The sequence below is a fragment of the Oncorhynchus nerka genome, linkage group LG10 (genome assembly GCF_034236695.1).
Source record: "Oncorhynchus nerka isolate Pitt River linkage group LG10, Oner_Uvic_2.0, whole genome shotgun sequence".
Taxonomy (NCBI): domain Eukaryota; kingdom Metazoa; phylum Chordata; class Actinopteri; order Salmoniformes; family Salmonidae; genus Oncorhynchus; species Oncorhynchus nerka.
This window is the reverse complement of record NC_088405.1, coordinates 75,325,241-75,348,656: the sequence shown is the minus strand read 5'-3', so window position 1 is coordinate 75,348,656 and position 23,416 is coordinate 75,325,241. Positions and strand designations below refer to the sequence as shown.

Here is a 23,416-nt window from a genome sequence, read left to right as displayed (position 1 = left end):
TGGCTGGCCCTCGCTTCATACTTGTCACCAAACCCACTGGCTCCATGTCATCTATAAGACCCTGCTAGGTAAAGTCCCCCCTTATCTCAGCTCGCTGGTCACCATAGCATCACCCACCTGTAGCACGCGCTCCAGCAGGTATATCTCTCTGGTCACCCCCAAAACCTCTCCTTCCAGTTCTCTGCTGCCAATGACTGGAACGAACTACACAAATCTCTGAAACTGGAAACACTTATCTCCCTCACTAGCTTTAAGCACCAACTGTCAGAGCAGCTCACAGATTACTGCACATGTACATAGCCCACCTATAATTTAGCACAAACAACTACCTCTTTCCCTACTGTATTTATTTTATTTATTTATTTATTTTGCTCCTTTGCACCCCATTATTTTTTATTTCTACTTTGCACATTCTTCCACTGCAAATCTACTATTCCAGTGTTTTACTTGCTATATTGTATTTACTTTGCCACCATGGCCTTTTTCTTGCCTTTACCTCCCTTATCTCACCTCATTTGCTCACATCGTATATAGACTTGTTCATACTGTATTATTGACTGTATGTTTGTTTTACTCCATGTGTAACTCTGTGTCGTTGTATGTGTTGAACTGCTTTGCTTTATCTTGGCCAGGTCGCAATTGTAAATGAGAACTTATTCTCAACTTGCCTACCTGGTTAAATAAAGGTGAAATAAAAAATTAATAAATAATGAACTTATCCTCTGCTGGGTCTCATCATAGCGCTTGATGGTTTTTGCGACTGCACTTCAGGAAACTTTCAAAGTTCTTGAAATTTTCCAGATTGACTGACTTTCATGTCTTAAAGTACTGGTGGATTGTCATTTCTCTTTACTTATTTCAGCTGTTCATGACGTAATATGGACTTGGTATTTTACCATAAAGGGCTGTCTTCTGTATACCAATCCTACCTTGTCACAACAAAACTGATTGGCTCAAACTCATTAAGGAAAGAAATTCCACAAATTAACTTTTAACAAGGCACACCTGTTAATTGAAATGCATTCCAGGTGACTATCTCATGAAGCTGGTTGAGAGAATGCTAAGAGTGTGCAAAGCTGTCATTAAGGCAAAGGGTGGTTACTTTGAAATATATTTAGATTTGTTCAACACTTTTCTGGTTACTACATGATTCCATATATGTTATTTCATGGTTTTGATGTCTTCACTATTATTCTACAATGTAGAACATAGTAAAAATTAAGAAAAACCATGGAATGAGTAGGTGTCCAAACTTCTGACATACAGTGCATTTGGAAAGTATTCAGACCCCTTTACTTTTTCCACATTCTGTTAGGTTACAGCCTTATTCTAAAATGGAATCAATATTTTTTCCCCCTCAATCTACACGCAATACCCCATAATGACAAAGCAAAAACAGTTTTTTTAGATATGACATTTACAAAAAATATTCAGACCCTTTACTCAGTACTTTGTTGAAACACCTTTGACATCGATTACAGCCTAGAGTTTTCTTGGGCATGACGCTACAAGCTTGGCACAGCTGTATTTGGAGACTTCATCCCATTCTTCCCTGCAGATCCTCTCAAGCTCTGTCAGGTTGGACTGTGAGCGTTGCTGCACAGCTATGTTCAGGTCTTTCCAGAAATGTTCAATCGGGTTCAAGTCCGGGCTCTGGCTGGGCCACTCAAGGACATTCAGAGACTTGTCCCGAAGCCACTCCTGCGTTGTCTTGACTGTGTGCTTAGGGTCGTTGTCCTGTTGGAAGGTGAACCTTCGCCCCAGTCTGAGGTCCTGATCACCCTGGACCAGGTTTTCATCAAGGATCTCTGTACTTTGCTCTGTTCATCTTTGCCTCGATCCTGACTAATTTCCCAGTCCCTACCGTTGAAAAACATCCCCACAGTAGGATGCTGCCAGCACCATACTTCACCGTAGGGATGGTGCCAGGTTTCCTCCAAATGAGAATCATGTTTCTCATGGTCTGAGAGACTTTAGGTGCCTTTTGGCAAACACCAAGCGGGCTGTCATGTGCCTTTTACTGAGGAGTGGCTTCCGTCTGCAACACTACCATAAAGGCCTGATTGGTGGAGTGCTGCAGAGATGGTTGTCCTTCTGGAAAGTTATCCCATCTCCACAGAGGAACTCTAGAGCTCTGTTAGAGTGGCCATCAGGTTCTTGGTGACCTCCCCTTCTCCCCCGATTGCTCAGTTTGGCCGGGCAGCCAGCTCTAGGAACAGTCTTGGTGGTTCCAAACTCCTTCAATTTAAAAATGATCAAATCAAATCTTATTTGTCACATGCTCCGAATACAACAGGTGTAGACCTTACCATGAAATGCTTACTTACAAAGGCCTTAACCAACAATCCAGTTAAGAAAAATATTTACTAAATAAACTAAAGTAAAAAATAAAAGAGCAACAATAAAATAACAATAACAAAGCAGGGGGTACCAGTACCGAGTCAATGTGCGGGTGTACTGATGGAGGCCACTGTTTTCTTGGGGACCTTCAATGCTGCAAACATTTTTTGGTACCCTTCCCCAGATCTGTGGCTTGACACAAACCTGTCTCAGAGCTCCATGGACAATTCCTTCGACCTCATGGCTTGGTTTTTGCGCTGACATGCACTCTCAACTGTGGGACCTTATATAGATAGACAGGTGTGTGCCTTTCCAAATCATGTCCAATCAATTGAATTTACCACAGGTGGACTCCAATCAAGTTGTAGAAACATCAAGGATGATCAATGGAAACAGGATGCACCTGAGCTCAATTTTGAGTTTCATAGAAAAAGGTCTGAATACTTATGTAAATAAGGTATTTGTTTTTAGTTTTTATAAATTAGCAAACATTTCTCAACCTGTTTTCACTTGGTCATTATTAGGGTATTGTGTGTAGATTGCTGAGGGATTTTATTTTACTTATTTTAGAATAAGGTTGTAACGTAACAAAATGTGGAAATATTCAAGGGGTCTGAATACTTTCCAAATGCACTGTACATGTATAGATGTGCATGTGTCTGAGCCACAAGGGGGAGCCACCGTGTCAAATTCAATGGGAGAGATGTGTGTGCATATTGGATGAACCTTTAGCAAAAACCTAGCAATATAGCAGTACTCATCAAGAGTGATTTGGGGAAAGCTCAACACTGCATGCAGCTGACCAGAAAGTAAAACAACAAGATAGATATGGTCTAATACAGGGTTTCCCAAACTCGGTCCTGGGGTCCGCCACTGAGTGAGCATTTTGGTTTTCGACCCTAGCACCTACACAGCTGATTCAAATAATCAAAGCTTGATGATGAGTTAGTCATTTGAATCAGTTTTGTAGTGCTAGGTCAAAAAAACAACACGTGCATTTAGGAGGGGGGAAACCCTGGTCTAATAGATCCATAATGGGAATAGGGACATGTGTATAGTAATTGGAGGATGGCTATTGTATCTATGCTTCAATGAATTGATTGAACAATAAAATACATGAATTCTAAGCAAATGTGCAACGTTTGCATGTGCAACATACTTTAGCTTTGCTGTAGGCCCACTTCGATGTGCATTTGCTTTCTGTGAATGCTGTCATGTAGCCAAAGACTATTTGTAGCATTTGCATAACTTGTTCAAACAGATTTGTTACATTATCTTTGTATTTAATTAGTGGAATTCAAAAGCGCTAGCACAGAGCATTGATCATTCTGGCCTAGATTAAACTTGTCAGATGAGGATGATCTGTACTAGCCTACCCTGTGTTTGTAAGCTCTACTGCACTTGTCTGAGTGTGGAGCACACATTTGAGTAGGTGTGTGTGTGTGTGTGTGTGTGTGTGTGCGTGTGTTTGTGTGAGAAAGAGAGAGACCCGCGTGTGTATGCGCCAGTGTGTGTGGTATATTTCGCCGTTTACTCTGACAGAGAGAGAGAGCACCAGCAGTTGGGAGAAGACCACCTGCGCAGCATGTCATAGACAGCTGGCTGAAGGCTGCAGCGCACCGCTGGGTTGGAAAGGTCACCGGGCCCTCACTGGCCCTGTCCTCTATTTAGAGGGGAGCGTAGAGGGTCCGGCAGCCAGGGCCCGGTAGACCCCCAGTACACGCTCAGCACGTTCAGTCAGTGAAAATAGCACCAGTGTCAAATTAGCATTAACCATTTACCAGTGGATTTGCATATGGAAGGGGCTCTTGAGCTAGCTAGCACACAGCAGGCTATTAAACAGGCAGTGAGCAGTGATAGGCTCTTACTGTGCCACACCCCTTGGTGAGCTGTATCCTGCTAAAGCTAACCGGCAATAACTAGGTAATGTAGCTAGACTGTTATTGGAATGTTTGTAGAGCACTTGACTCTGTTGATATGCACAAGGCAGGTTCTACCTTGAGATGATATCTGATCTAATTGGGTGAAAGCAAGGTTGCCACTGTATTCGTTACACCTATCCAGTTATGTCAGATTAGTTTTGAAGGGTCTATTGTCCCAGCAGTTAACTAGGACTGTAGCTTCTGCTTACGCTTATCTTATGTATCACACTACAGCTAAGGAGACAATTTACAACAAACAAACAATGCACTATTTTGACATGGTGAATTTGGAGGTCAAATAGTCATATCTCACTGAGAAGTGTTTGACAGGGTGCATCTAAGCACCCCAGATGATATGACTCTCATCCGCTAGCATTCAGTGTAGAGGTCGACCGATTATGATTTTTCAACGCCGATACCGATACCGATTATTGGAGGGCCATAAAAGCCGATACCGATTAATCGGCAGATTTTTTTAACATTTATTTGTAATAATGACAATTACAACAATACTGAATGAACACTTATTTCAACTTAATATAATACATCAATAACATCAATTTAGCCTCAAGTAAATAATGAAACATGTTCAATTTGGTTTAAATAATGCAAAAACAAAGTGTTGGAGAAGAAAGTAAAAGTGGAATATGTTCCATGTAAAATATGTGCCATGTAAGAAAGCTAACGTTTCAGTTCCTTGCTCAGAACATGAGAACATATGAAAGCTGGTGGTTCCTTTTAACATGAGTCTTCAATATTTTTAGGTTGTAGTTATTATAGGAATTAGTTAGGAGTTGATAGGCTTGAAGTCATAAACAGCGCAATGCTTGACGCACAACTAAAAACTGCTGGCAAAACGCACGAAAGTGCTGTTTGAATGAACGTTTACGCGCCTGCTTCTGCCTACCACCGCTCAGTCAGATACTTAGATATTTGTATGCTTGTATGCTCAGTCAGATTATATGCAACGCAGGACACGCTAGATAATATCTAGTAATATCATCAACCATGTGTAGTTAACTAGTGATTATTATTGATGGTTTTTTATAAGATAAGTTTAGTGCTAGATAGCAACTTACCTTGGCTTACTGCATTCGCGTAACTCCTTGTGGAGTTCAACGAGAGAGAGGCAGGTCGTTATTGCGTTGGACTAGTTAAGGTTGCAAGATTGGTTCCCCCGAGCTGACAAGGTGAAAATCTGTCGTTCTCTGCCCCTGAAAAAGGCAGTTAACCCACTGTTCCTAGGCCGTCATTGAAAATAAGAATGTGTTCTTAACTGACTTGTCTAGTTAAATAAAGATTAAATAAAGGTGTAAAAAAATAAAATAATAAAATCGGCGCCCAAAAATACCAATTTCCGATTGTTATGAAAACTTGAAATCTGCCCTAATTAATCGGCCATTCCGATTAATCGGTCGACCTCTAATTCAGTGTGTGTGTGAGTTTCCCTGGTGTTCTCTCAAAAAACAAGAGGCACTTCTTTTATCTTGAGTTCTCAACCTGAAATGCACAGTGATGCAGCCCTGCCAAAATCCCTAACCAACTAGACACTGTATTGTAAAAAAACATCAAATTCCCATACAGTACACTGCCTTAATGCAAATAACCCTACCCATGTACCAATGTGTTTAGGCTGTCATGCCAACTTCTACGGCCATTGTCATGCCAAACCATAGTTGATTCTACAGCACACACAGATCTGGGACCAGGCTAAAAGTACCCTGCTGCTCAAGAATATAAAATACATTAAGCCTGGTTTAAGCCTTTTAGAAATGGCCTGCTTTTAAGATTAAACAAATCTTATTAAAGGGAGTAAAAAGGACGTTTTAGAGATATTTTATCGCACAGTAATAAGATCAAAGGTTTGATAGGGATGATGTTGAATCATTGAACGACGTCAAGTGGTTTAATTTTCCTCAGAAACGTTCATGGTTTCTTAAATACTGAGGATGTTTTAGTATTTGAGATAGCTACCTCATTCAAAGGGAATGACTTGGAATGATCCCACATCGTCTTTGACTTGTTCTATGCTTCCCCTTGTAATTTCACTAAGTGTTTTTTTTTTATGTCTCCAGAGGTATATGAATAAAAATAACTGTAAAAAACACGCAAAAAAACACTTCTGTACTACTTTTTATGTTAATAGTGAACCAATGCCACCGATATTCATAAAGCATATTCCAATACAAAAAGGGCCTAAAGCTTAAGTTGTGATTACTCGTCCCAAAGAAAAGTTTGAAGAAGCTTTTGTAGTGGCTAATTAGCAACAATAGCATGGCGTTTTTATGCAGATTAGGAGACAGTGTTTATAAACTGACCTCTGCATCAACACTTTGGAGGAGAAAAAAACAGAGAAAATCCTTCAAAAGCATTTCTGTGCTATTATTCCCTTCCTCCCTCATCATCATCCCCCTCTCCACTGAGAGGAGACAGTGGGGAGACATTTGCAGTGCCTTTCAATAAAGGAGGGAGAAGAGAAGTAAAGAAGGAGGGGGAGGCCTGTGTGGTGCTAATGACCAGTAAAATGGAGGTCACGTGGGAGCTGTCCGTGGATGGATGGATGGATGGAGAGAAGGAGAGCAGAAAAGCGTCCAAATCAGTGGCGTGATGGGACGATGTGTGTGTGTGTGTGCTTTTAGTGTCATTAAGTGTGTGTGTGCGTGTATAGCTGCTTGCATGCATGTGATTTATGTTGATGATCATGCATGTGATTAATGTTGATGATCATGCATGTGATTAATGCATGATTATGTGTGCATTTACTGTGACTCTCTGTGAAGGGATTTGTGTATGTGCACCAGCATGGCGTGAGTGTCTATCTGTACTACTTTGTATGTGTGTGTGTGTGTGTGTGTGTGTGTGGGAGGGGAGGGGGTGGCAGCCCAGAGATTAATGCATCAGAGGCAGTGGTGCTATAACTAGAGGGCCTGCCATTATGCTCGCTCATTTGGAAATCTCTTTCAGGGAGGAGAGAGGGAGAGAAGCAGGGAGGGAGAGAGAGGCAGGGAGGGAGAGAGAGGGAGGGAGAGAGGCAGGAGAGAGGGAGAGAGGGAAGGAGAGAGGGAGAGAGGCAGGGAAGGAGAGAGATAGGAGCGATAGAGTGGGCTCATCTCCTCCACTACCAGCCAGATAAACAAAAACTGGTTGAAACCCTGCAGACAGTCTGAAGGAGGAGAAAGAGAGAGATGTTGAGAGAGAACAAGAGGGAGATACATACTTAGAGAGAAAGAGAGAGGTGGGGAGGTAGAGGGCACTGCAGCAGAACACAGGCTATCAGCATCCCTCTTCCCCCCTCCTCCACACTCACCGATTCTCCTTTTGGTTAGCGGTGTGTGTTAGTGTGTGTGTGTGAGAGAGTGCACACTTAAGTGTATGTACTATGTGGCTCTAGCACCTGGCTGTCTCTCCACAGCTACCTTGTACATGAATACAAAATAAAGTATTCGGAAACCTGCTGCTCAGTACTATATGTGTTATTTCATAGTTTTGATGTCTTCACTATTATTCTACAATGCAGAAAATAGTAAAAAATAAAGAATAATCCTGGAACGAGTAGGTGTGTCCAAACTTTTGACTGGTACTGTATATTTAAGATATTTTCCTTTTATTATTTTCCCCTAACCCTACCATCCCTATCCTAATTGGAGTAAACTATTGGACAACAACTCTTAGGACGTGGATGTCGATTAAGGCAGCCCCCTGCTCCTCTCTGATTCAGAGGGGTTGGGTTAAATGCGGAAGACACATTTCAGTTGAAGGCATTCAGTTGTACAACTGACTAGGTATCCCCCTTTCCCTTTCCCTATATACATTTGACAGAAACAGTATAGTTTACAATAGTTAGCTTCACTCAACCCCTCCTCTATATCTCTGAACACCATCCAGTTTTGATTTCTATTTGCCATATATTTTTCAACTGTGCCGTGATGTTTCACAAAAGTTCTGAACCTTTCTATTCTCATACATTCTACATATTGTAAATTAAAGATAAACCTTTTTGCTAAGAGTATTATTATATTATTAATTGATTGACTATGACTTTTTAAATCACCCAGCAGTGCAATTTGCAGAGTTAGCTCCAGGTAAATGTTGTCAGCCATTCCTGAACCTGCGACCAGAAATAAGCTACATATGGACAGTAACCAAAACAAATGATCTAATGATTCTGTCTCTTCGCAGCAAAATATGCAGAGCTGGGATGGTTCTATATATATATATATATATATATATATATAATATATATATAACATTCATATATATAACATTCTATTGGTTGCAAAAATTTTGTATAATAATTAAAATGGAAAAATTCGAACCTTTTGAATCCAGCAATATTTTGTATCAGTTCATAAAACATGTGCCATGGAATCGGTACATCGAAAATCTCTTCCCAACTATCTATATGGCACAGCTGTCCGTTTTTTGGTCCTTAAATGAAACTGGTAAACTTTTTTATTTATCACAATTTCCTTTAGCCAATTTTGGTCTTTAATACAGGGGCGACTCAAGTTCCTTACTTTCTCCCCCTTCCACTTACCTCTTCCATTTTTGCGTTAATGCTGCAATTAGTTGGTTGTAATTTCTTTCTTTCGGGATATGAATACCAAGTATGTCCACTTCACTACCAGACCATCTTATTGGTAAACTACACGGTAATCCTCTTTCAAAATATTGTTTGGTGAATCATGGGTGACCCCGTCATTTGTAACAAATTACAGTAAATTACTTTTGGTAGCAGTTTTATATTGAAGATTGAAAAGAAATTGGTGTATTTTTCCCCATATCCCATCCTGTTAGCTTTATTTTTTATAATATATTACGCTTAATCTTTCTTGAATAAGTTCTTCCATTTCTTTTGTTTTTCCTCTAACATATTATGTGCCTCTAAGGTACTGTTTTTATTGATCTATCTGATTTATCTATCTGTACTGTTAGTCTCTCTATATCCTTTAATATGGATTCTTTGAGTTAAATTGCTTTTGTTTTAAAGATGAGTATTGAATTGCATGGCCTCTAAAGACACATTAAAAAAGTGTCCCATTCGGTAAGGGGATCTGCTGTATCAATGTTATGAAGGATAAAGTCAGTTATACATTCTTCTGTCCTGGTGAAAAACAAGTTGTTATCCTATGATTTTTTATAAAATGTCCAATATCCTCACCCATGTGGAAATTCTGTAAGAGTAATGTATAAGCCAATTATTTGATGGCAAGCTGTCATTGTGAATAAGAATGTGTTCTTAACTGACTTGCCTAGTTAAATAAAGGTTAAATAATAATAAATAAATACAAATCTGTCCCCTATCAACAGGGGACTTTTGGTGCGAGCGAGAATGACATAAGAAAGTTGTCAAGACCACTAGTTTGATTGAGCCTCCACCATATAAATTCAGCAAAAAAATGAAACACCCATTTTCAGGACCCTGCCTTTCAAATATAATTAATAAAAATCAAAATAATTTCACAGATCTCCAATATAAAGGGTTTAAACACTGTTTCCCATGCTTGTTCAATGAACCATAAACAATTAATGAACATGCACCTGTGGAACGGTCGGTAAGACACTATCAGCTTACAGACGGTAGACAATTAAGGTCACAGTTATGAAAACTTAGGACACTAAAGAGGCCTTTCTACGGACTCTGAAAAACACCAAAAGAAAGATGCCCAGGGTCCCTGCTCATCTGCATGAACATGCCTTAGGCATGCTGCAAGAAGGCATGAGGACTGCAGATGTGGCCAGGGCAATAAATTGCAATGTCCATACTGTGAGACGCCTAGGACAGCGCTACAGGGAGGACGGACAGCAGAACGTCCTCTCAGTGGCAGACCGCGTGTCACAACACTTGCACAGGATCGGTACAGGTACAGGATGGCAACAACAACTGCCCGAGTTACACTAGGAACGCACAATCCCTCCATCAGTGCTCAGACTGTCTGCAATAAGCTGAGAGAGGCTGGATTGAAGGCTTGCAAGCCTGTTGTAAGACATGTCCTCACCAGACATCGCCGGCAACAACGTCGCCTAAGGGCACAAACCCACCATTGCTGGATCAGACAGGACTGGCAAAAGGTGCTCTTCAGGCCTCCTAGGTGTCGCAGTGTTCTAGGGCACTGCATCGCAGCGCTAGCTGTGCCACCAGAGACTCTGAGTTCGCGCCCAGGCTCTTTCGCAGCCAGCCTAGACTGGGAGGTCCGTGGGGTGACGCACAATTGGCCTAGCGTCGTCCGGGTTAGTGAGGATTTGGCCGGTAGGGATATCCTTGTCTCGTCGCGCACCAGCGACTCCTGTGGCGGGCCGGGCGCAGTGCACGCTAACCATGACTTTCGACCTTCGTCTCTCCCGAGCCCGTACGGGAGTTGTAGCGATGAGACAAGATAGTAACTACTAATAATTGGATACTACGAAATGGGGAGAAAAAAAATTGAAATAAAATTTTTTAAATAAAAAAAGTGCTTTATACTGACGAGTCGCGGTTTTGTCTCATCAGGGGTGATGGTCGGATTCGCGTTTATCATCAAAGGAATGAGCATTATACGCAGGACTGTACTCTGGAGCGGGATTGAGGTGGAGGGTCCGTCATGATCTGGGGCGGTGTGTCACAGCATCATCGGACTGAGTTTGTTGTCATTGCAGGCAATCTCAACGCTGTGCATTACAGGGAAGACATCCTCCTCCCTCATGTGGTACCCGTCCTGCAGGCTCATCCTGACATGACCCTCCAGCATGACAATGCCACCAGACATTCTGCTCGTTCTGTGTGTGATTTCCTGCAAGACAGGAATGTCAGTGTTCTGCCATGGCCAGCGAAGAGCCCGGATGTCAATCCCATCGAGCATGTCTGGGACCTGTTGGATCAGAGGGAGAGGGCTAGGGCCATTCCCCCCAGAAATGTCTGGGAACTTGCAGGTGCCTTCGTGGAAGAGCGGAGTAACATCTCACAGCAAGAATTGGCAAATCTGGTGCAGTCCATGAAGAGGAGATGCACTGCAGTACTTAATGCCACCTGGAGACCATGGTTAGCGTACACACCAGATACTGACTGTTACTTTTGATTTTGACCCCCCTTTGTTCAGGGACACATTATTCCATTTCTGTTAGTCACCTGTCTGTGGAACTTGTTCAGTTATGTCTCAGTTGTTTAATCTTATGTTCATACAAATATTTACACGTTAAGTTTGCTGAAAATAAACGGCTGAAAATAAACGCAGTTGATAGTGAGAGGACGTTTCTTTTTTTGCTGAGTTTATGTCTCACTAGGTCAGGATATTTAAGCCTCCATATATCCACTAGTTCCATTATATCCATGATATTTGTCTGTTTCTCAAACTAGACACTAATGTACTTGTCCTCTTGCTCAGTTGTGCACCGGGGCCTCCCACTCTTTCTATTCTGGTTAGAGCCACTTTGTGCTGTTCTGTTAAGGGAATAGTACACAGCGTTGTATGAGATCTAGAGTTTCTTGGCAATTTCTCACATGGAATAGCCTTCATTTCCCAAAACAAGAATAGACTGACGTGGCCTTTGTTTCTGGACATTTTGTGCCTGTAATCGAACCCACAAATGCTGATGCTCCAGATACTCAACTAGCCTAAAGGCCAGTTTTATTGCTTCTTTTATCAGAACAACAGTTCTCAGCTATGCAAACATAATTGCAAAAGGGTTTTCTAATGATCAATAGGTCTTTTAAAATGAGAAACTTGGATTAGCTAACACAACGTGCCATTGGAACACAGGAGTGATGGTCGCTGATAATGGGCCTCTGTACACCTATGTAGATAATCCATTTGAAAAATCAGCCGTTTCCAGCTACAACAGTCATTTACAACATTAACAATGTCTACACTGTATTTCCGATCAATTTGATGTTATTTTAATGGACAAAAAAATGTGCTTTTCTTTCAAAAACAAAGACATTTCTAAGTGACCCCAAACTCTTGAACTGTAGTGTATATTAAAAAAAATCTAGCATATCTTAATTTTTTCCCACAATTAACAAATAATATGCATAATAATGTTGGCAGTTCACACAAAGGATTGTTACCTATAACCAGGATTGGCATTACAAAAATTACATTTTTGGCAAGTAATTATTATTTATTATTGTGATTCATCCTGTCATCCTATCAAATAACTTGTTGCTCTTTTTTGTTAGATTTGGTCGTTTTCAAAGGACAGTACCTTACCTAACCTAAATCAAATTCAAGTCAGTTATACTAAAACAGGATCAGTCTAAACAATTGTTGTAGACTGATTTAGACTGAAACACAAAGGTCTCAGATTTAAATATGAATGTATAACGGAGGTGGTGGGTTTACTGGGTGCAGTGTTGCATTACTAAGTATTTCTTCTAATCAAGTGTCTGGAGAATGTATTTACTCCTCAGTACCTGCAACAGACTCTGTTGATCGTCCATTCAGGAAATGAAATATCATTCCAATCACAAATTGAGAAAATGCCCATAACGTCAACTGAAGAATTGAATTCAAATTCACAACTTAAAATGGACTGGAGTTGATCCTGATCCCACTATCAAATGTTAAGTCCGAAACCGTAAACTAGCTCCTGAAATGGCTCAGAGGTAGATACCTCGTATGAGAACATCCTGGGTTGAATGCTGTCCTTTTTCTTTTGAATTATTTCGGAGTCCCGAACTTCTTTCATATTTCATTGATTCTTTTAGACAGGACAGTTGGATGTGAGATCAAGGGATAAACATTGGAGAAGGAGACACAGAGAGGAAGGGCACAGACAGTTTGCTCAAAACTCCCTTCGCCAGGGGGTATGCTAGGTCCAGACCCCAGCACGAGTGTCGCCTGTGCCGCAGTGAGGACCGTTGTCAAGCAGTCTAGTTTCAACGTCTGACTGTCCTCAACCTGGTCTACGGTACGTTTGGCTAACGGGCTAAAAGCTAATGGTCTGGTTCGGATAAGAGCCACAGAGTGTGCAGGCTTTGGTTCCACTCCAGCACCAACAAACCTGATTCAGCAAATTAACTAAGCGTTCAATTTAGAGCTGGGATGGAATAAAGATGTACACACTCCAGGATTGGAGTTGTGCTATAGTTGGTGAGAGAGTAGTGACTGTATGCTATCTGCTAAAGCACAATTTAATTGTGGCTGACTGAATGAAAGACAATCAAAGTCTTACTTACTTACACCTTACTTTGTAGCTTGTAGCTTGTGTCACTTATTTTAGTTCCAACCCATGAATTCAGCCCAGTTTGCCATGGTGCCATGGAGCAATGCAAACGTATGTGTTTGAGTGGCCAATTCGGGTGATAATTGGTGACGGCTTAGATTAAAACAGCCCTTGTTAGCAGGCAAATGAGAGAAAGCTGTTATTTTAAAATCAGGCATGTCCAGACATGCCATCCATTTCACAGTGTCTAAGTATGAATGAAGTGGCATTCTTAAAATAAGCTCTGAGGTTTTGCTAAGGAGTATCAAAATATATTTTATCGACAATGCAAACAATTTCACAAACCACAGACCATCGACATCTAAAACACAAACACAAAACATTGAGAAGAAAAAGAGAACGTGACAAGCTGAAGCTCTAGAGTCTAGTTACCTTCTGCTCATATCATCTGGTTTCAGATCAGCTCTCCCTGACCCAAAGTTTTCCATCATCCATCAACAAAACTGACCCTAGACCAGCTATAGCGGGCAAAAGGTATCCAGAACAAAGAGGGATGAGGAAGAAAATAAGTCAAGAAGGAAAAAAGTAGGTACAGAAGCAACAGATAGTCTATCAGCAGTTATGCAGTGGTGGTGCAAGACGTACGGAAGCAGAGCCAAAGAAAGAGAAAAAATAAGACAGAGAAAATAAAATTGATATGGCGAAACCAGTGTTAGTTAATATGCAGCACACAGAGACGCGACCATTCAGTAAAAACGAAGAAGAGAGGGGTACTAGACAAGTAAGAGAAGTAAATGAGAAGAGAGGAGGAGGTAGGGGGTTTACCTGGGTACTGAGCAGCTCCTGTGTCAGGGGAAGGGAGGGAGAACAAAAGAAAAGCATTTGTATTAGCGATTAGCTCCATTCACCACAGATTAACAACTTTGAAAAGTCACTAGCATAGCATGAAGCTAACATTTTGCTGCACCTGCTTATCTGTGTACGTGACTAATAAACTTATATTTGATTTGATTTTAAGAAGGCAGGGAAATATGATTTCTAGGGTACTCGATTTCTGCTCAGGGAAAAGAGTGAATGGTTTCATAGATTCAGTATCACACCGGGCATTTTCAATTCAGACAAGTCACCAGCAAAGGATGACTGTTCAGTTATAAGTTATATTCAATACCAACATAGCCAGTGACATAATCACAGCATAATAAACATATTGAACATTTCAGAATTGGTCTAAATAGCAAGCACAAGCTTATTGGTGGTTCAATTCAGTTTTTATATGACAGCAAAAGCAAATGACACCATTTCAAAGATCTTAGGTCCCAGATTGTCCATCTGCGGTTTCTGCCATCGCTATCTCCCTGAAAATGACCATCTTCACCCATAATGAACCCATAATGCAATTCATCTGGCACCAGTTAAATCCTTAAAAACCACTCTACGCCAACCGAGTGTCAGGATTCTGCTCTGAGGCTAGTTCTGATTAGACAACCCATATTCCTTCAACATTTACCAAATTTCCATCACGGTGACATACTAATGCAATTCTCCAAGAGACGGGTGGGAGTTTGTTGATTCGTCCTAGCACCAGAGAAATCAGTTGAAAATGTTAGTGTGGAGACTGAAAAGAAAATATTTCCTATTTGGTTTTTTTTTCTATCCTGAGAGACATTTTAACTCTTATTTTTGGTGCCAATGCATCTAATGGATGTCTGACATGGCCTAAATTGAGTCATCAGATGACATCGTCTCAAGCAGTTTCTTTGACAAATATGTCCCATTTGACAAACATTTCCCAAAAATCAAACAACATGGAATAACATAAGTGGTACACTTAAAAGGGGTTCCAAAAGGGTTCTTCGTCTGTACCATAGGATAACCCTTTCTGTGGAAAAGGTTCTACATGGAACCCCAAAAAGTTCTTCCTGAAACCAAAAGGGTTCTACCTAGAACCAAAAAGGGTTCTTCAAAGGGTTCACCTATGGGGACAGCCAAATAACCCTTTAGGCTCTAGATAGCAAGTTTTTTCTAAGAGTGTAGCGTAGTACTCAGCAAAAGTAGCCTGATTATACACATAGAAATGAAGAGTGTTGAGATCATCAGCAGGTTGACTACACCAAAGCCCTCCAGGCCTCCAAGAGCACAGTAATTGATTCATGCATCAACATTGATACATAGACATGAATCACCCATAAATGTTTCTTACTCACTTTGCTGTTAGTAGCAGTGGTGTAAAGTACTTAAGTAAAAATACTTTAAAGTACTACTTAAGTCATTTTTTGGGCTATCTGTACTTTACTATTTATAATTTTGACAACTTTTACTTCACTACATTCCTAAAGAAAATAATGTACATTTTACTCCATACATTTTCTCTGACACCCAAAAGTACTCTTTACATTTTGAATGCTTAGCAGGACAGGAAAATGGTCACATTCACGCACTTATCAAGGGAACGTCCCTGGTCAACCCTATTGACTCATAGCACACATGCTTTGTTTGTTAACTAGGAATTTTAAATGATTCATACTTTTACTTTTGATACTTATACTTTAAAATCAAATACTTCTAAACTTTTACTCAAGTAGAATTTCACTGGGTGACTTTCAACTTTTACTTGAGTCATTTTCTATTAAGGTATCTTTACTTTTACTCAAGTATGACAATTGGCTACTTTTCCATCACTGGTTAGTAAGCTAAAAGCCATCAATTTACACGCACCTTTACACACAGAGTGCATCCAAAACCCTAGCACCACCGAGTCTCTCCTGCTTAAAGATTCCAGTCATGGGCCAGGCCACGGCCACTAAGTGGTTCAGAGAGCCAAGGGGGACCTGGGCCACCCTGGTGACAGGTCAGGGGGAAGGGGCTCGCCATGTTAAGTAAATGCCAGACTGGTCAGAATAACTCTGCATGGCCATTTCAACCCCACCGGTCCTGAGGGGCCTGCCTGGCTAACCCACGTAACTGCCAACCCCACTTCCCCTCTTGCCCGGCATGGCCGTGTCACCAGTATGCAACCATCCAATCCCAGAGGTGAGGTTAAATGCTATACCAGAGAGATGCATTAAACATGAGTCATTTCAAATGAAAGGTAGCTGCTCTCTCCTCTAGAAATGTTAGGAACATTAACCAGGGGTCAGCCAGCCTGGGCTGCATTAATGAAGGACTGATGCCTCTCTTGAGATTCACCTCTACAGCCCTTAAGAACAATTCACTTCACAAAAGGGCTACGAAAACCAGCTCAAAGACAGGCTGGCCTTCCATCTCGCACATGCATACCCATGCACATCCCCATGCAAGACACATACAACAACACACATTTCTGTGAGTGAGAGACCTGCAAAAGAAAACCTTGCTACCATGTCGTTGTGTTGCTACCATGCTGTGTTGTCATGTTTTGCTGTTATATTGTTGTCTTAGGTCTCTCTTTATGTAGTGTTGTCTCTCTCTTGTTGTGATGTGTGTTTTGTCCTATATTTATATTGTATAATTGTATAATTGTTTAAATCCCTGGCCCCCAGCTCCGCAAGGGGCCTTTTGCCTTTTGGTAGGCAGTCATTGTAAATAAGAATTTGTTCTTAACTGACTTGCCTAGTTAAATAAAGGTTAAATAAACTATTTTAAACTATATTGCAGGAGCAAAAATGACAACTTTCATATTCAAAGCCTCAATATAAAATACAGACCTTACTGCATGTGAAATATGGAGACCCTGGTTAATAATCTATATATAGCAATCTGCTACGGTCAGCAACATCCTATCAAGTCAAGGATCTTCTGACAGCATTAACCCTCTGCTGAACTCTCTACATTAACATTATTTCTTAAAACCCTTTCCTCCACTGATCTAAGGCCTTATCAGAGGAACCATACCACCACACCTCTAACCTTGTCAACCTTCCATGTAGTAGTCCCAAAAGTGCCAGCCCTAAATCAAGTGCACACAACATGTTTGAAAGAAAACAATAGCCAAACTATTTTCACCCAGGTCTGAATGACACAGATAAGACATTTTGTTAAGGGAAAGGTGGCTGTGGCCACCTCCACCCATTTCAAAAGGTGCAGTATAACTGCATTATGCCATGATTAAATCGGAAATATGCAGCTAGAGGGCCATGAAATTGGACATGATGAGTGTGCCACATTAAAAAGTAATTATCAATACCACTCTCCCATTGTCTCCCTTACAAGCCGCCGCAGTGAATCAAAGCCTGAATGAAAATGGATTTGAACTTATTCCAGACAACAATGTGACAATGTGTTTTGTTTTCAAAGCCCCAGTGACCCAATTGTGACTACATTACCATGAGAGCCTTCCTCTTGCGATTGAGACCATACTGTATTGTGTGTGTGTCACTGTGATTGTGTGTATGTGAGTGACACAGACCGCAAGAAAGAGATCTAGATGTCTGAATCATCACTTACTCACACAAACACCGAAGGGGTGGGGGAACGAGACGACAGCTGCCGTTGAACTGTGACACAGTGGAGCTCTATGAAATCTATGAACCAGACATTTTCTTTTTCTTTCTTCCGCTCTCTCTCCCTTCCCCTACACTGGAAGGCTTGGCTGGCTCATCCACGCTCGGAGGTTCAGTCAGTAAGGAGAGGGACGGAGCCGTCTGCGGCACCACGATTAGACGCTCACGCTGTCACATCGATAAGCTGCTGTTGATGGGAAAATTCCCCCACCGTGTCCCAGTGTGACCTGGGAGACAAAGGCGAGGTCAGCACCACAATCATGGTGGCGTCAACAAATGGGAAAAATATAAAACCTTGAACTAATGTTGGTTTCTTAGTATTTCAGGAGGGACAAAAAAACTCTACGCACTGCAGAGCAGACACAGAGTAAGAGTTATCGATTTGATATATTTTGTGTGAGTTTTCGAAGGCACAGATAAGGTCTGTTGTTACTTGGCATTGTGATGCACTGTGCTGATCGTGTGTGATGTCTCTTTATTGATCAAAGGTTAATATGCACTGAAATACCATAAGTGGCAGAGAGTCATGTAAAACCATGACATTTACATTTACATTTAAGTCATTTAGCAGACGCTCTTATCCAGAGCGATCCAGAGCGACTTACAAAATGACCCTCATCATACTCCTAACCACAAACATAAAGTCCCGATCTCATCTCTGAGTGTACCTCTCTCCACTAAACCAACTCATTCTGCACTATCTAGGATAAAATAGGCCACGTAGAGGGTATATATAGCATACGTACTGGCTACATAAGTAATGTAAGGACCATAAACACTATGTGAACTTTGTTATTTACATGTGAATTTATGTAACTATAAATGGAACACTTTCCATTACAAGACATTATTCCAGGGCACACGTGGTTATATTGGGCCAACTACTCACTACTGCAGCGAAAATGTTGTTCATGTAGACAAAAACATGTGCGCAAAAGTGGTAGATGCTACTGTACATATCTGCAAAGTAACTCATCTGTTTTGAGGTTATATAATTATTCCTTTAGTAGTTGCTGTGTTATATTTAAGCAAAAAGGCACGAGGGGGTGTGTGTGCTATATGGCCAATATACCACAGCTAAGGGCTGTTCTTAGGCAAGACACAAAGCGGAGTGCCTGGATACAGCCATTAGCCGTGGTATGTTGGCCTTCTACCACAAACCCCTGAAGTGCCTTATTGCTGTAATTAAAACAGTAAAACATATTTTTTTGTCATACCTTTTGTATAAGGTCTTATATACCATGACTTTCAGCCAATCAGCATTCTTAGCTCAAACCACCCAGTTTATAAAAGGCCATTGCCCATGTTAAGTGTGACCTACGGCCTTGATACTATCACTTGTGTAGTACCTACAGCCTTACACCAAAATCAGGGCACAATAACATCTCAACTCATATTTTATTGTAGCACTGACAGTCAGCCTCCCTCCACCATATGTTGTATTGTGATTTAGCCAGAAACTTTATCTTATCACTGGTCACAGATGTTCTGTTTTGGGGCACGCTGGGCTATTCCACGCAGGGCTCTGTATTGCTATTACCATTTTTTACTGTAGAAGTGTTGAGCTCCACGAGACAATTCTATTTACACTGCCCTGCTTGGAGGGGGAGGGCAACTGTCTGGCAAGTGTCGTGTGCGACCTCCGGTGGTAGCGGTCAAGTCCTGGCAAGTTTGCAAGTTCACATTATAGTAAAATGTCTATCTGAGGGTATTTTCTCTAAATCTCTAGGCAATAGTTAGAAGAGGCCCTTAGGTTGATTTATTGGTCTGCCACCACCACCCCCACTTTTGAGGACAATAAACAAACAAATCCATTTGTTTTCAGTATCACTTTCTACATTATGGATGCCCTACTGCACTTATTAGGATCAATAATAGCCTACTTGTGCAAAGTTATACTTATGATTTTTTAAATGTATTTAACCTTTATTTAACTAGGCAAGTCAGTTAAGAACAAATTCTTATTTACAACGATGGCCTAGGAACAGTGGGTTAACTGCCTTGTTCAGGGGCAGAAAGACATATTTTTACCTTGTCAGCTTGGGGATTTGATCCAGCAACCTTTTGGTTACTAGCTCAATGCTCTAACCACTAGGCTACCTAAATGTGTCCATTTAGGCTACATACTTTTAAAAGGCACATACAAGGGGCTGTGAGCTGTCATGACACAGCATTTTTGTGTTTGACAACACAATGCCCAATGTTGGGAAAACCCCCCAAAAAAATTCATAGAACATTAGCCTCTACATTAGTGAATTGTAGAAAGTGTTACCAAACTGTCTATTGTGTGGCATATAGGCCTAGTGAAGGTTAAAAAAAACTACGTGTTTAAGCAACTCAAACGCCTTTTTACAGGGAGTGTTTAAGAAGTCATTCCGTTAGCATAAAAACATGTAAAACATTCAACATTCAAAGCTTACGTGGTTCAATATTTCACTGATTCCGAACAATGACCAACATATGGAACCACGGCCCCACAAACATGAATAATACATTTTCCAGAGACCAAGGACAGACATTACTGTACAACACTGGACAGAACAGAGATTTTATTATTGTAAACAATGCAAGGAATTTTATAAAAGGAATTGAATTACTACGCAATAACAAATGGGAGAAAAAAAGTGACATTTATGAAACATGCCAAGGGCAACACATAAGCCAGGTTTTATTCTTATTTCAGTTATTTTAAATCTGGTCAGTTTTTTTAGGTTATGTTGAGAGAAAAATGTATTGACGATCTTACTTTCACTTTGGTGGTGACTGATTATCAATAAGATTAGGCCCATAAGATTTATGTTGACATGCAGAAAACATTTGGTAACCTACTTTTCACCCCCCAATAATGTTTTTCTATAAACCTTCACAATGTCGTTTACATGCCACATATTCAACATATCTCCCATTCTGGTGAAAATTTGTTTTAGAGGTAGGCTAAAGTGTGCTCCAATACAAAGATTTTCTCCAAACCCTTCACCTTGAGTCATGCTGCTGCTGGGACCACAATGCACTGCTTTTCCATTTCCTCTCTCTGCCCTGGTTTTGGCTCTCAAGAAACTAGGCGTATGTCTCGGGTCACTACTTCACAGGAGAGGTGTTTGAACATAACCATATTTTTGGGGCAGAAATGCCTTCTTGAACATGTGACCTTTCATGTGCCTTAATAACAAACTTGTATGCCATCTGTAAATACAAATAAAATTGTTAAATTACGAGCTGAGTTGGTTAAGCCACAAAAAAAGTCAGCTACCTTCCCGCTACCCATGATTGGCTGAGATGAGTGGGCTGGACATGCCGAGAGATGAGTTCGGATTGGTCTGCCATGTAGCATGCTTCTGTCTATTTCATCTGGTCAGTTTGTGTAGGTAATCCTGTCTAACGTGGCTTTAAAAAAAATGTATTGTGTAGTAAAATGTAACAAAAGACTCAACTATGCATGTATCCATTTCAGTAGAACGTCACCGGAACAACTGTTTCAGAGCACTCTCGTCTGAGGAGCACAGTTAGTCACCAATGCTCTGGATAACAGCTCTGCTAAGGAGAGTAAAATGGCCAGAGTTTGGCTGGGGGTTAAAGCTTAAGATTATTCTTATGGCATTGCACACGGTCAGTGTGTACCAGAGTGACTTGATGCAAAGCAAGCTTTACAAACAAAACGGAAACAACACAGGGACGTCTTATTTAATGAAATGGGTTGCAATCTGCCGTGAAGCATTCATTCATGTATACGGGTAAGAGTCTAGCTACAGTTTCAGATATTATACGTTTCTAATTTTGTCAAAGTTGTTTTCATTGCAAGTTAAAGCTTACTGTTAGCTACCTAGCTAGCTGACGTTAGATGGCTGGCCCGCTAGCTAACATTACGTTTATGATGTGTGTAGTAATATTATCTCAGAATGCCATAAAGCATGGCTAGTTATAGCCTAATGTTAGGTAGCTAACATTGAACCTATTTGGTTAACTTAAGCTAGCTATGGTTTGTATTGCTAGTATTCTATTGATTGGGATAATGGTTCATTGTTTAGCTAAAGGTAACTAACACACTTTTGTACATTGCGCTATTCCGTACAGTTTATCTTATTTTAGCGCCCAAAAAACGTAATACTTCCAGGTCAACTGTAATATGAATACCATTGTAAAGCACAATTTCTCAAACCCATAGAAAATCTTTGGAGGGAGTTGAAAGTCCGTGTTGCCCAGCAACAGCCCCAAAACACCACTGCTCTAGAGGAGATCTGCATGGAGGAATGGGCCAAAATACCAGCAACAGTGTGTGAAAACTTACAGAAAACGTTTTACCTCTGTCATTGCCAACAAAGGGTATGTAACAAAGTATTGAGATAAACCTTTGTTATTGACCAAATACTTATTTTCCACCATAATTTGCAAATAAATTCATAAAAAATCCTACAATGTAATTTTCTGGATTTTTTCCCTCATTTTGTCTGTCATATTTGAAGTGTACCTATGATGAAAATTACAGGCTTCTCTCATGTTGTGCAATATTGTAATGTCTTATTTCTTGTTGTTATTTCCTGTTGTACAGCTTCAATGCTCTGGAAACTGATGGTGTTGTGGCAAAGGAGTGTTTGGACTCAGTCGGGACCAGGTTTCAGCTGCTGTGCAACCCTGACATCCTTCCTCCCATATATGGTCTGCCTGTACAAGCACCACCTGGACTGGACACAGCTAGACAAACTTGTGTTTTTGAGAAGTTCAGGGAGTTTTGTGACAAAGAGGCTATGGACATCACATGCCCTCACCAAAGTCAAAGGCAGGACAAAAACAGGCTCTCTGAATATAGATTCCCTTGTTCATGTATGGTTCAGATGGACCAGACATCAGCCCCATCTGCAGTGCTTCTATCCAAATGATTCTCTCCTAACACACAGACCTGTCACGTTCTGACCCTAGTTCTTTTGTTATGTCTTTGTTTTAGTATGGTCAGGGCGTGAGTTGGGTGGGTTGTCTATGTTAGTTTTTCTATGATTTGATTGTGTTTCGTGGGTGATTATTTTCTGTTTAGTGTGTGTTGCACCTGACGGAGCTGTTTCGTTTGTTCTCTTTTGTTACTTTGTATTTAGTGTTCAGTTCAGTTTATTAAAAGGATGAACACTTACCACGCTGCGCATGGGTCTGACATGTCTTACTCCTCGTCAGAGGAGCACGAAGACGAACGTTACAACACCATACGTTGCTGCTACTATTTAAAATAAAATGCATCCTGCTGCTCAGCCACTTTACCCCTTATTGCATGCATATAACTACCTAATCTATTACTGATATTGTTCTTGTACATACTGTATATTATTTAATTTATTTTGACACTATCTATTTCTGATATTGCTACTATGCAAGTAACCATTTGGCTGTAGCGTTTACACCTTCTGTAGAGACCCATCCATTTGGCAATAATATGTGGCTGGGGGTTTTAGCATTTATTTCACATGACCCATCAATTTAGACAAGTGTGTCTGTGTAAATGTCATCTAATATTTATAAAATATTTTTATCTGGACACATTCTGTTTACCAG

General features: G+C 40.7%; 1 protein-coding gene across 1 annotated transcript in view; it reads right to left on the bottom strand.

Moving 5' to 3' along the window:
• Nucleotides 1–23,416, bottom strand: part of LOC115136004 (cell adhesion molecule 1-like) — a 500,413-nt gene that overhangs the window by 131,302 nt on the left and 345,695 nt on the right. Inside the window, exon 2 of the mRNA XM_065023748.1 lies at nucleotides 14,229–14,246. Coding sequence (XP_064879820.1) covers nucleotides 14,229–14,246 — 18 coding nt within the window. The remainder of the gene's footprint in view (nucleotides 1–14,228; nucleotides 14,247–23,416) is intronic.